A 14,070-nucleotide genomic window follows, 5' to 3' on the forward strand; every position below is an offset into this window, starting at 1 on the left:
ACTTCATCTTTCTCCATGCACTTCCCTTCCTCCCTGTTAACGCAACCTTTCTTTTATTTTTTTTCAGAGTTGACAAATTAAATATCTTCTAGATTCATCAACCTTACCGTCTTAGAATTTAAATTTCATTCTATTTAATTCTTAAAATCAAGATTGATCTCGGAAGTGTAACTATTTTAGATCTCACTTAATAATTTAATATTTCAATTGTATTTGATTTATTGTTTAATTTAAAATATTATTATAAAGAGTTGTTAGAGGAGTGCTTTTTACTTATAAGGTCAAATAATCTTTTATAAATAGCTACATACTCCGAGGTCAATGTTGATTTATGTATTAAATAGAATGAAATTTAAATTCTATGTGCCCTTTTAAAATACAGTAAAATTTAAAACAAGAATATCGTTAAAGTTCAAATTGTTTAGGTGTAAGTGAGATATTAAATTAAATTAAAATTAAAATCTAGAGGGTTAAATACTGATTTCCACAAAATTAATAGTGATGTTTTAATTATATTTTTGAGACGTGATAATAGATAGAAGAAACTAATTTGATAAGGTAATTTATTTAGAGTGCATAGAGAAGATAGTTTGATTGGATGAATAAAAAGGCATGACACGTGGCAGTGGCAAGCATTATTTGTAATGTCATTGATTGCAGTGACAACATGTTGGTGGTACGTAACGTGCGGTGATGAGCAACACAGTTAGATCATTTCCGAAACCATTTATTGTTAATGAGGAATTGGTAAAATATTAGGTAGTATTTTGAGTTGCTATAAACTAGAGAGGGAGCAAAAGAAGCTTGATACTATAATCAAAGAAGCAAAGAGAAGCATGGAGGTGCTAAGGGTGCAACAAGTTGCTTCAGAAGCCAATGGTGCTGCAATCCCAGCCATGTTTGTTAGGGGGGAAACAGAGCAACCGGGCATGACAACCGTCCAAGGGGTGAACCTTGAGGTGCCAATCATTGATTTTAGTAACCCAAATGAAGAGAAAGTGTTGCATGAGATTGTGGAGGCTTGTAGGGAGTGGGGCATGTTCCAAATTGTGAACCATGAGATTCCTAGCCATGTTATAAGCAAGTTGCAAAGTGTGGGAAAAGAGTTCTTTGAATTGCCCCAAGAAGTAAAAGAGTTGATTGCTAAGCCTGCTGGCTCTGATTCTTTGGAAGGTTATGGCACAAAGCTTCAAAAGGAGGCCAATGGCAAGAAAGGGTGGGTTGATCATTTGTTCCACATTGTGTGGCCACCTTCCTCCATCAACTACCGTTTTTGGCCCAAGAACCCTCCTTCTTACAGGTTACTTTCAACATTATCTAAGCTTTAATTATTTATTTACATTTTATCACAAACAAATTTTACTTATCACTTTTTCACTTAAAATAATCTATATATTTTACTTCTTAAACATGTTACTTTTATTTATTTTTCATTCTTCATGTATATATTATAAATTTTTAATTTTAATTGAAACATAAAAAATCCTTAAAGAACTTAATTCAAATTTTCTCATGATATGGAAACTATGCGTTCTCTTTGATTATTTTCTTAATAATAATCTATAAGGAGATTCTCTTTTTAACTGCTTTCAATTTATTTTTTTCCTATTTTATTAGTAAAAAGAGTATAATTTGTAGTTGATGTAATTTTTTTACATTATTAATAAAAAATATTAATATTAACTTAAAAAGGTTGTTATTTATTACAAAGCTTAATAAAGTTAAATTCTTTTACACTGTAGATCTATCTATTCACTTCTAAAACAAACTAGAACTGCATTTATTTTTTCTATCAAACATAGATTTGTGGTGAAACATAGAAACACGTCTGTTTGGGTTTGGGAGGTTCATGGCATGTGCACGCACATGGAGAGGTTGAGGTACGGTGGGGGCTGTTTGGTTCTTAATTCAATGCACAAATAAATTTTGGCCCATCTACCTACACTACAAGAAAATGATGAAATAGAAACCAATTTTTAGAGACGAAAATAATTAATTGTAATAGTAATTAAATTAGAGACATTTTAGAAACTAAAACAAAAATTGGTTTCTAAATTAGTTTCTATTATTTTATATTATTGTTAAATAGTTTCTAAATTGGTCTCTTAAATTTAGAAACTAAATAATTGATAGATAAAACATTGGTTGCTAATTAGATACTAATTTAGAAACTATTTAACAATAATATAAAATAATAGAAACTAATTTAGAAACCAATTTTTTTTTTAGTTTATAAAATGGTCTCTAATTTAGTTACTATTGCAACTAATTATTTTAGTTTCTAAAAATTGGTTTCTATTTCATGATTTTCTTGTAGTGATGATACTCCTATTTCTAAATTTAATTTCTAAATTTAATGTTACAGTATTGAGCATTTAGTTCAATATATTTGGAAATTAATTGTTGAATGCCTAATGCTTTCATCAAATCATCATAACCAAATCAAATTGTCTTTTTTTTTTTAAATGTTTCTTTGACATCTTTTAAAAAATAACATTCACTTAATAATATAATAATGTATATTAGAATTTTAAATTAAAAAATAAAAAAATTATTATTTATGGATGTTAAGTGATTTTTTATTTATTTAGTGAGTGTCAATGTATAATCATCACTTTTTTTAAAAAAAAACACTTAATAACCTATTTTAATAATATAATAATATATATTAAAATTTTAAATTAAAAATAAAATAAATATTATTAAAAGATTATTAGTTATGGATGTTAGGTGAATGCTTTTTATTTTATGAGTGTCAATTTATCCTTATCTTTCCTTTTTTATAAAATTTATTATTGTTAACACGCGTGTCATTTACATAAAAATAAATAAAAACGACATTAAATCAAACTTATAAAAAGAAAAATTCTCAAAACTAGTCTAATCAAATACATTTGAGAATTTGAACTAAAAAAAAACGCAACAAATAACTTCTTTTAAAGCAAAACTAAGAAAAAAATTCATCTAATTTTTTGTATTTTTATATTTTTTTAATAATATTTTTTTTATGTGATGATTGTTGTTACATATGTTAGCCTAAATTACATAACATCTAATATTGAAAGTTTTTATATATAAAAAAAAAATGATTAATAATCCAAGTTACATTTGTCGTTTTAGATGCTTTATAATATTTCTAATTCTATAATTATATTTGCTCTGGCTGAAAACTTAATATATTAAATGACTCAGTTGAAAATGATTTAAACCTAAAAAGATGTGGTTGCAGTGATGAGTTATTAGAGAGTGAAAAAGCGAAAAATCTAGATGTGTAAAGGAAAAGTTAGAGTGAGATATATTGTGTGAATGAAATAATAGTGAAGAATTTGAAGAATAGGAGATTTAATTTTCAGGGAAGTGAACGAGGAATACTGCAAGTACCTACGTGGGGTGGTGGATAAATTGTTGAAAAGTATGTCAATAGGGTTGGGGCTTGAAGAAGATGAGCTAAAGGAAGTGGCAAATGAAGAAGAAATGCATTACCTTTTGAAAATAAATTATTACCCACCTTGTCCCTGTCCTGATCTGGTCCTGGGTGTGCCACCGCACACAGACATGTCCTACCTCACCATTCTCGTTCCCAATGATGTCCAGGGCCTTCAAGCTTCTAGGAATGGTCGATGGTACGATGTTAAGTATGTCCCCAATGCCCTCGTCATTCACGTTGGTGACCAAATGGAGGTATATATATATCTTCCCACATTGCTATATTTTCTTAACATTTTTTCATAAGTCCATTTCAGTTCAAACTAATAGTTTATTTCATGGTGGTATAGATCCTGAGCAATGGAAAATACAAGGCAGTTTTCCACAGAACAACAGTGAACAAAGAGAAGACAAGAATGTCATGGCCAGTGTTCATAGAACCCAAAGCAGAGGGTGAGGTTGGTCCTCACCCAAAGTTGGTTAACCAAGATAATCCACCAAAATACAAGACTAAGAAATACAAGGATTATGCGTACTGTAAGCTCAATAAGATCCCTCAGTGAGTGAATCCAGCATTAAATAAAAGCCGATAATGGTTTTCTTGTTGGTTTTTTAATTTATCAAATCAAAGTGCAGCTTGTGCAAACACACTAATTAAGATATTATGTAGTTAGTGTTGGATTAGTATGTTTCTCGAGGAAATAAAAGACGACAGCTAGCAGTTTCTCTTGATTTGTTATTGTATTTTGCCTAATACAACGTTTTTATTTTAAGCAATTCGCTAATGTAACCAATACTTATTATATCGGTTTGAATTTATTATATTTGGTCTTCTGGATTTATTATGTTGGCTATAGTATCTATAGAAAGTGTATAATTTTTACATTACTTAAAATAGTAATACGTTGGATTTAGATAGACCGTCGTAAAAGGGACAAAATGATCAAATAACGAGATTGTAAGTTACTTTTTATGTTTTACTACGATGGTTAAAACAAAATTTATATACAGTTACTTTTTATGTCTTCTTTTCTTATTTAAGAGTTTTGTTCTTTAAATAATAATATCATTAATGTTCCGACTTCAAATTCGTTGAGATGATATTATTAGGATCCATCATCAAATATGAGAGTATTGTCCACTTTGAAGCTTGAAACTTCGTCACGATTTTATCTTTAAAAAGCGTTTACTGATGTAGTTGAGTAACATGAGTAGATGTCCAAACATCCGATGTGAGTATAGGGACCTCCTAGCGTTGACTGTGATTAGGCATATTTGAAATTTGCCATTATTCTTTATGACAAGTTGGATGAGACTCGCCTTCCTGCTCGGACGTTGGTTGATGATTCAATCTCTGAATTATTCGATTTTACTGCATCTCATGCCGAATAGCATGGATCTCCTCATGATGTTGTTGTCGGAGGTTCTGCATCTTGGTTTGATGTTGAGCTTGTAAGGTGTCTATGTCTTGACGTATTCCAATGATGACATTTTGTGTAAGAACTGAAAGATTTTCGCAAATACTTGGTTCAGAATGAATCTTTAACAAACAACTCAGATAAACACTTCAGGAAGGCAATCAAACAATCCAACAAAAACAAATATCAGAATTTTAATCGGTTAAAACTCCGTTTTAATCGGTTGTTTATAGCAGCGAAAATATCAAATAGTTTGAGAGTTTGAGAGAAAGAGAGATTTACACACAAGGTTTATATTGGTTCATTCAATCCCTGAGCTACATCTAGTTCTCAGACAAACCTCTGAGTTTCCACTAGTAATCAACACAGATTACAAACACACACCACAAAGAGGTGACTTTGAATCCCAAAAAGTCTACTCGCCCCTTTTGCAAAACTTAACACCTCAAGACAAAACAACATCTGTCTTTACAGGATTTCAAACACAAACAATATGTAAAAGAAGTACAATTACAAGACACTAAGTAAGGATAGAAAACACCTGGAATTACAGAACCAGAGATCTTATTATCAGCACTTGTCACCACAGCAAAGCTTGAAAGCACTCTTGCTCTTTTTGAAAACACTTTCAAAAACCAAATCTCTTTCTCAAATCTGAATCAATACTTGTCGTATTTGTTGTGTATTTTGATATGAATGAAAACATTATTTATAGCCTTTGAAAAGTATTTGTTTAAGGCAGATTTGAACAACTGAATCAGTTAAAACAAGTTTTCAAAAAATTGTTATGAAAATACACATTTAACCGGTTGAAACCACGATTAACCGGTTGAAACCACGATTAACCGGTTGAAACCACGATTAAACGGTTGAAACCACGATTTAACCGGTTGAATGAGTCAAGCAGTTACACAACTAATTCAACAAGCGATTTCAAAACTTCCAGCCAGCTAAGTGACAAACAACCGATTATTTCAACAAATCAACCGGTTGTTTTCCCTTTGCTTGGAAAAAACACTTAATTTCTTAAAATAGATTTAATCAAGCTTTGTGTAGGCTTCAATGACTGATCTTAACAAAGATTCTAAACAGCTTAATCTAAACCCAAACCCAGAAAGCAGCACAACTTCAGGCTTCATGTGGATTTGAAACATCAAAGCTCCCATCTTCAACAATCTCCCCCTATTTGATAGAGACAAATCCTTGGGATAATTTTAGGAATGTTCTTTGTTTAGAATCTGTTGAATCCTGCATTCATTGAGCAAACACAGGGTAATCTAATCCAAAACAGATAAGCACCAGAAACTAGTTCTCACTAGGTGATTTCCAGAAGGAACACCAGCAAAATCAGATGAGAAACCAGCACACATACATAGGTGCAAAACAGATAAACAATCGGTTATTTCGCAGGAATAACCGGTTAAAATTTTGTAAATCAGAGTTTTAACAGTTTAACAAAACTCAAATTTAAACCAGTTAAAGAAGTTTCAAATATCAATGTTCAAACCTGAATAAGTGTTATTATAGAACATTAACATTACAGACCAATACTTCTCCCCCTATTTGTCTCATCAAATAGACAAATGGTAGGAAAAAAAACATAAGGAAAAAGAAATTTAAAAGCAATGAACTAGAATGAAGGACTATCCTCCCTTTCAAATTGTAGCTCCAAAATCTGTCTCTAGACTTCTTCAATTTGCTCATCTAGTGTTGAAAAGCGTATATCCATGTTGCTAAACCTTGATTCACACATGTCATAGAGGTTCGTTTGATTGTCAGCAAAGGTGTCCATACGATTAATCATCAGCCTTTCAAAAGGTGACATTGTAGTCATCCTTTCTCCCATGGTGGTTTCATTGTGATCATCCTCTTGAGTTGCAGTAGCTGGTTCATCTTGCATTGCTGCCTCCTCAGGTTCATCATCTTCATTCGTTCCACTTGGGCCATCTTGATCACCATCCTTGCTTGCCCATCTTCCACCAATGTTAGTAAATCCCATCTTACTTAGGGATCCACTATTGATCTCACTGGAGGGCTTGATTACCTCAGCTAGCTCTCCTTCTATATTCACTTCAAAATAATGAAGAAACTTAGAGATCAAAATAGCATAGGGATATATAATGAAAATCACATAACTTCATGGATTTTTGCATGTGTTCTTTGATTGTGTGAAATCCAGTTGATCTTCACTTTGTTCATGATACAATAGATCATCAGATCTTCTTTAGAGAGAGTTGAATGATTGATCCCCCTAGGTGTGAGGATCCATGAAACTATGAAAGCCACAAGCCTTTCATCAAGCTTTAGTCCACCAAGTGAAAAATTCCTCACTTTAGAGTGGGGATTCTTGAGACATCCTTTGTAGAACTATATTTTGTTGAACTCTTCAACAACTCCAAGGTTTCCTCTATTGATCCTCAGTCCATAGGATTTTAGCCCAGTCAGAGCAGGACCATACATCACTTGTGATGACCATATCTACATCTTTTACATGTGAAACAAGTGAGTCACCATTAAATTGAAGGTTTGTGTAAAATACCTTCACCAAATCTGGATATATGTTGCCAGTGAGCTCTAGGAATCTTTTCAATCTTTTCTCCTTGAGAATACTTCTCACAGAATCCAGCTTTTGTTGTTTCATCCAAGTGAAGAAGACCACCTTGGGTGTCTTCACACTCTTTCTACTTGTTTCAAGTAGATACTTGTTTATGAGATCAACATCACCTGAAAACCAACCTTCTAGTTTTCCACTGCTCTTAACACCCTTGGATTTCATTCTCTTAGCTGAGGGAGGAGTTCCATCCATTTCAAAAACTCAGAACACAAGCTTTGGCACACTGCAGAAAAAAGCTTAAAACAGAGAAGAGAAGAAAAAAGCAAATTGTAGGTGTGAGAGATAACAACTAATTGCATTTCCTTATATAGCCAGAGTTCATGGTCAAAGATGGCACAAAGAGAGATGTTTTTAAACAGAAAAACGAATCAAATTTGAACCATAAAGCTGACATTGTCAGTCAAATCAGAAAGGTACAGATTCACATGTGATTTTGACCAAACATTAAAGGCAATTTTGATTTTCAAGATTTAGAGGAATCTGATCTATTAATAGCAGATGCAACAGAGTTAAATTGTATTCAAACATGCAATTAATACAATTTTGACCATACACGTCACTGGGTTGAACAAAATCACAAATCAAAATTTAAAATTTAAAAAACATATTTGCCCAGTGTTTGTCAGAGAGAAAACAATCGATTGTTTCGAGGAAACAATCGGTTGAATTTCTGCAATGATGAAAAAACAAACAGATTTTCAATTTCACATGTTGTATACAATCATTATTGCTTATCATGTTTACAAGATATCAATTCTATAAGGAATAGATGGAACACACAGTAATTACAAATTAGACATAGAGTATAACCACTGAATTGAATTTAGGAAACTTTTTTTAACAAAGAATAAGAATTTTATTCTTAGATTTTAGATTACACAAATATAGGTAGTTCATGAAATCAGCACTGGAGTTTGGCATGTACAAAAATCATCTTGATGTCCTGTTCTTACTGAACCTTCAAGCAAAGTCAGAATTTCGCAAAACAAAACTTTGTCAAATTACAAGATTTGATCCCTTAAAATTTTTGGGACCTTCTATGTTATATTTGTCTTTTGAACCAACAATACATCTAGGAATCCATTTAAAGATGCCTTTAGGCATCAGGGATTTACGAAACCTGCAGTACCTGATAGAGTGACCTTTCTTCATTCAATAGAAGCATGTAACAACTGGTTGAATCGTCCTTTTTGTTGAAGATGGTTGCTGCCCCCTTCAAGATTGTGTTTGATGAAGACTTATATGTAGTGTTTGATGAAGACATTTATGTACTTTCCATGTATTTGTGCTTTGCTTTAAGTATGTCTTAGTTAGTGCTTAGAGGTTGTCTAAGAGTAGCTTTTTGCTGAGTAACTCACCTCATAACCACTGGCCATGTGTTAAGAACAAGCATAAGTTTTCTAAAACTGTTTTTCACATGTTTTACACAAAAACACGTTTTACTGCATAAAAATAAATCTGTTATTTTCTAAATAAACAGATTCATTTTCTTCACTGATGCCTTGGCTAAAGTCTTGTAAAAATTTGATTTTGTGCATCAGGTATTTTGACTAAGTCTTCTTCTTTTCAAAACGACTGAGTTTCAAATAGTTAAACTTTCTCTGTTTTCGTTTTGAAAAATAAATCTGTTCATCTGTAAATGAATAGATTCTTTTTCTCTCTGGTGCCATGACAAGCTTAAACGTTTTCAGTTTTATCTCTGCACCAGAATGGTTGACTAAGTCTCCTCACTTAACAGATTCTCTAACTGCTTTTTGAAAATAAATCTGTTCATTTTATTTTCAATCTGTTCATTTTATAACAACTTTAACTGTTTTTCAAAAATCTGTTATAAGCTGGCTTTCTATAAAATGCAAACTTGTTTTCTGAGTTCAATAACGATTCAAACAGTTTATACATTTGCAAAAACAAGTTTTGACAGCAGAGAGTTAAGTGTTTTCAAGGATTAGCATTTGTTCTTCAAAGATTTCGAAAATCACAAAGTGCTTGTTCTTGGTTTGGTTCCAAAAGCTTGGTGTGAGGTGCAGCTACTGTTCTAGCAATCTTGCCTACTGGTTTAAGGCTGATCTTTGTTACCTCAATTAGGTGTAGTCGTTTCACTTCTTATTACTTGTAATAGTTTGGTTGAATCCTCTTCTTGATAGGTGTTCTTGGAGAGTGGATGTGTGTGTGTGAGTGCTGAAATAGGTTTTTTCAGCAAGAGTACCTAAGTTCTTGTAGGTTTCAAGAACAGTGGGAAGTGTACTTGATTGTACTGTGTGTTAGTGAATTCCACCTGTTGTTGGTGAAGACTGGATGTAGCTCAGGTTGAGTGAACCAGTATAATTGCTTGTGTTCATTCTCTCTCTCTCTCTGCAATTTTGTTTCTGCATAATTGATAAAACAGCAAAGAAATAAATCTGTTCAATTGAAAATAAATCTGTTCTTTCTGGGCACTGTGCATACTGTTCTTGATTTCTGAAAAAGGTGTTTGAATCTGATAAGAACGTATACAATCTGCTAAAAACCATTTGAACAGACTGACTGTGATAGGCTGCTTAAGAAACTGTCAATGCTATTAATTGAACCTTAAACAAATTGCTTAAAGTTGAAGCTTGCTGTTCTGGGTTTCATTGTTCTTGATTTCTGAAAAACTGTTTGGTTTCAATAAGAACACTGATAATCTGTTAAAGGCTAATAAAACAGGTTGTGTGTAATAGATTGTCTCACTAATTGTCAAGCCCTTAACTGAACCTAAATCACACGAATTGAAATTAAGGTTTGCTGTTTTTTGTGTTACACTGCTTTTCAATCTGATATCTGTGTGTGTGCATCTGGAAATTTTATCTGCATAATCTTGAGATTAACCTTGCTGAATTAAAAGCTTTTCAAACAAAAACAATGCTGAAATAAATCTGTTCATTTTCACATAAATCGATTTATTTTCTGTAAAACTGTGTTAAACACTGTTTCTGTGAGAAAGTTTTAAAAGGTCAATTCACCCCCCCTCTTGAACTTTGGCACTATTAAACCCAACAATTGGTATCAAGAGCTGGGACTTGTAGTTTAATCAAGTTTGTTTGTAAAAATGTCTGAGTTTAATGTGCTTTTTGCTGAGGGTTCTGCTGTAAATAGACCACCTATGTTTAATGGATTGAATTATGCATTTTGGAAAGTCAGAATGAGAATTTTTATGGAATCCATTGATGCATTAATTTGGGAAGCTGTGGTCAATGGACCTTATGTGCCAATGCAGATTGTCAAAGATGAACAAGTTGAAAAACCAAGATCAGAGTGGAATGATACTGAAAGGAGAAAAGCTCAACATGATCTGGTGGCCAAGAATATCATAACTTCTGCATTGACAATGGACGAGTTCTTCAGAATATCTCAATGTAAGTCAGCAAAGGAGATGTGGGAAGTCTTAGAAGTGACTCATGAAGGGACTGAGGATGTAAAAAGGTCAAGGAAACATGCACTCATCCAAGAGTATGAGCTGTTCAGAATGCAACCAGGAGAGAACATTGCTGATGTGCAAAAAAGATTCACCCACATTGTGAATCACCTCACTGGCTTGGGAAAAGAATTTGATAAAGAGGAGCTCAACATAAAGATATTGAAGTGCCTCGACAGAAGCTGGCAACCAAAGGTGACAGCTATCTCTGAAAGCCGTGATCTGTCAAAATTGGGAACTACTGCACTGTTTGGAAAGCTGATGGAGCATGAGTTAGAGCTTAAAAGACTTAAAGAACAGGAAACAACAGAGAGGAAACCCAAAGGTTTGGCACTGAAAGCAACTGAATTGGATGAGATCAAGGAAGAAAAGGAAGATGCTGAAGATGATGATACAATCAACCTTCTTACAGAAAGATTCAGCAAATTTCTGAGGAAGTAAAGCAAAAATAGGAACCAGCAGAAAAGAAGGTATCCTAAACCTAATGATTTAAATTCCTCTAAATATACTTGCTTTGGATGTGGCAAAACAGGGCATATCAAAACAGATTGTCCAGACAATCAAACTAAGGACAAATCTGCCAGCAAGAAATTTGAAAGGAACAAAGGAAGAAGAGCCTACATCTCATGGGAGGAAAATGAAGTTTCCTCAACCAGCAGTTCTTCAACAGAAGATGAGGAGAACAATCTGTGTTTTATGATGAAGGATGAGGAGTCAAGCTCTGAATCAGTAAGTAATTTCTCTGCTGATTCTGATAACTATGATGATTTGCTTGCTGCCTTCAAGGAAACACATGAGGAAGCCAATAGGCTAGCTGTAATATGCAATAAGCTGCAAAAGGTAAATAATGTGCTTGCACCTAAAGTAAAAACACTTGAAGAAGAATTCAATAAGGCCAAAACAGATTTGGTAAGCCTTGAACTGACTTGCTTGCATGCCTCTATTAAAAACTGTGAAAACTGCAAAAGATTGGAAAAACAAGTGGAATATTTGCCGAAAACCCTTTCCAATTTCACCAAGGGAAGAGAGAACCTTGAGTCTCTCCTTGGATCGCAGAATGCTGTTTTCAATAAGAATGGACTTGGTTATATCCCTGGAAATACAACCAATGTCAAAAAGCTTTCAAGTTTTTTTGTTCCAGCAAAATCAGTTTTTTCAGCTTTTAACAGTGGCAAAAAGGCATCTCATGTAACCTGTTTTTACTGCATGAAATCTGGTCATACATCTAGGTCTTGCATTGCTAGAAGACATCTTGTCCCTTTTCTTTGACTTCATTGTTGGGACATTCAACCTTGATATGCACCTGTTCTCCACAGCCATAGCAAGTATACTTATTAGAATTAAATTCACTAGGTTTCTTTGAACCATACCTTTTAGAAGCTTGTCTTTTCTTCAAGAATTTGCTGAATTTTCTTGACAACAAACTTATGTTTCCTCTTCACTTCCACAGGAATCTGGTTGTTGCTTGCAAGCCTTAAGAGCTATGCTCTTGTTGTGCTTGTCTTCACTCTCTTGGACAACAAGCCTTTGTATTTCAAGCTCATGCTCTCTAATCTTACCAAACAAAGATGTAATTGACATTGAAGTGAGATCCTTTGATTCAGAGATGGTAGTGACCTTTGGCTGCCATGTTCTATCAAGACACTTCAGTATCTTGATGTTAAGTTCCTCCTCATCAAACATCTTACCAAGACTCATAAGATGGTTCACAATGTGAGAAAACCTCTTCTGGACATCACAGATAGATTCTCCCTTTTGCATTAAGAAGAGTTCATACTCTTGAATCAGAGCATGCTTCCTAGCTCGTTTGACATCAGTTGTGCCTTCATGTGTGACTTCTAAGATGTCCCACATATCCTTGGTAGAGCTGCACTGTGAGACCCTGAAAAACTCATCACAGCTTAAAGCAGATGTTATTATATTTTTGGCTATCCAATCAAACTTAGCTTTTTTGTTTTCTGCCTCAGTCCACTCGGATGAAGGTTTATCAACAAAAACCTCATCTCTCTTGACTTGAGGTATGAAGGGACCATTTTCAATTGATTCCCAAATACCTTTATCAGTTGAGTGTATAAATATTTTCATTCTTACCTTCCAAAACTGGTAATTAACCCCACAAAACAGTGGTGGCCTATTTATGGAAACACCTTCCCCAAAAGGCATTTTGTCAGCCATCAAAAAGATTTTTCAAAAAAGAGAAACAAGAACTTGAGTAATTTTCAAGAACCTAGCTTTTGATGCCAATTGTAAGAATTGATGGCTTAAACAAGAGGGGGTGAATTGTTTTATCAAAGATTTTCGAAAATACTTTGTTCATAATGAATCTTTCACAAAAAAAACTCAGATAAGCACTTCAGGAAGGCAATCAAACAATCCAACAAAAACAAATATCAAAATTTTAATTGGTTAAAACTGCGTTTTAATCGGTTGTTTATAGCAGCGAAAATATCAAACAATTTGAGAGTTTGAGAGAAAGAGAGATTTACACATAAGGTTTATACTGGTTCGCTCAATCCCCGAGCTACATCCAGTTCTCAGACAAACTTATGAGTTTCCACTAGTAATCAACACAGATTACAAACACACACCACAAAGAGGCGACTTTGAATCCCATAAAGCCTACTCGTCCCCTTTGCAAAACTTAAAACCTCAAGAACAACCTCTGTCTTTACAAGATTTCAAACACAAACAATATGCAAAAGAAGTACAATTACAAGACACTAAGTAAGGATAGAAAACACCTGGAATTACAGAACCAGAGATCCTATGATCAGCAGTTGTCACCACAACAAAGCTTGAAAGCACTCTTGCTCTTTTTGAAAACACTTTCAAAAACCAAATCTCTTTCTCAAATTTGAATCAATACTTGTCGTATTTGTTGTGTATTTTGATTTGAATGAAAGCCTTATTTATAGCCTTTGAAAAGTAGCCGTATAAGGCAGATTTGAACAACTGAATAAGTTAAAACAAGTTTTCAAAAAACTGTTATGAAAACACACAAAAAGAAGTTTCAAAACTTCCAGCCAGCTAAGTGACAAATCAACTGGTTGTTTTCCCTTTACTTGGAAAAACACTTAGTTTCTTAAAACATATTTAATCAAGCTTTGTGTAGCTTCAAGGACTGATCTTAACAAAGATTCTAAACAGCTTAATCTAAACCTAAACTCAAAAAGCAACAC

The 14,070-nt window shown here is 33.4% G+C and overlaps 2 protein-coding genes and 1 pseudogene across 2 annotated transcripts; 2 read left to right on the top strand and 1 right to left on the bottom strand.

Annotated features, from left to right (window-relative positions):
• The first annotated feature begins 667 nt into the window (after positions 1-667).
• On the top strand, positions 668-4,268 carry FLS1 (flavonol synthase 1). Its single transcript, XM_068631367.2, has 3 exons — positions 668-1,300; positions 3,354-3,681; positions 3,777-4,268. The coding sequence occupies exons 1-3, from the start codon at positions 837-839 to the stop codon at positions 3,987-3,989; spliced, it is 1,005 nt and encodes a 334-aa protein (XP_068487468.2). The 5' UTR covers positions 668-836; the 3' UTR covers positions 3,990-4,268.
• A 6,257-nt stretch (positions 4,269-10,525) lies between these two features.
• LOC150025607 (uncharacterized) lies at positions 10,526-12,254 on the top strand (annotated as a pseudogene).
• A 62-nt stretch (positions 12,255-12,316) lies between these two features.
• On the bottom strand, positions 12,317-13,054 carry LOC137825213 (uncharacterized). The gene has a single exon (XM_068630886.2). It carries the CDS (start codon positions 13,052-13,054, stop codon positions 12,317-12,319), a length of 738 nt encoding a protein of 245 aa, XP_068486987.2.
• Between the last annotated feature and the right edge of the window lie 1,016 nt (positions 13,055-14,070).

Source organism: Phaseolus vulgaris, chromosome 8 (genome assembly GCF_051622355.1).
Source record: "Phaseolus vulgaris cultivar YP4 chromosome 8, ASM5162235v1, whole genome shotgun sequence".
Classification (NCBI taxonomy): Eukaryota; Viridiplantae; Streptophyta; class Magnoliopsida; order Fabales; family Fabaceae; genus Phaseolus; species Phaseolus vulgaris.

Bases quoted from the DNA above. Each gene is read 5' to 3' on its own strand.
- FLS1 (XM_068631367.2), top strand. From the start codon at position 837: ATGGAGGTGCTAAGGGTGCAACAAGTTGCTTCAGAAGCCAATGGTGCT. The intron at 1,301-3,353 runs GTTACTTTCAAC...TTTAATTTTCAG, and splicing joins AAGAACCCTCCTTCTTACAG to GGAAGTGAACGAGGAATACT. The intron at 3,682-3,776 runs GTATATATATAT...ATGGTGGTATAG, and splicing joins ACGTTGGTGACCAAATGGAG to ATCCTGAGCAATGGAAAATA.
- LOC137825213 (XM_068630886.2), bottom strand. From the start codon at position 13,054: ATGCCTTTTGGGGAAGGTGTTTCCATAAATAGGCCACCACTGTTTTGT.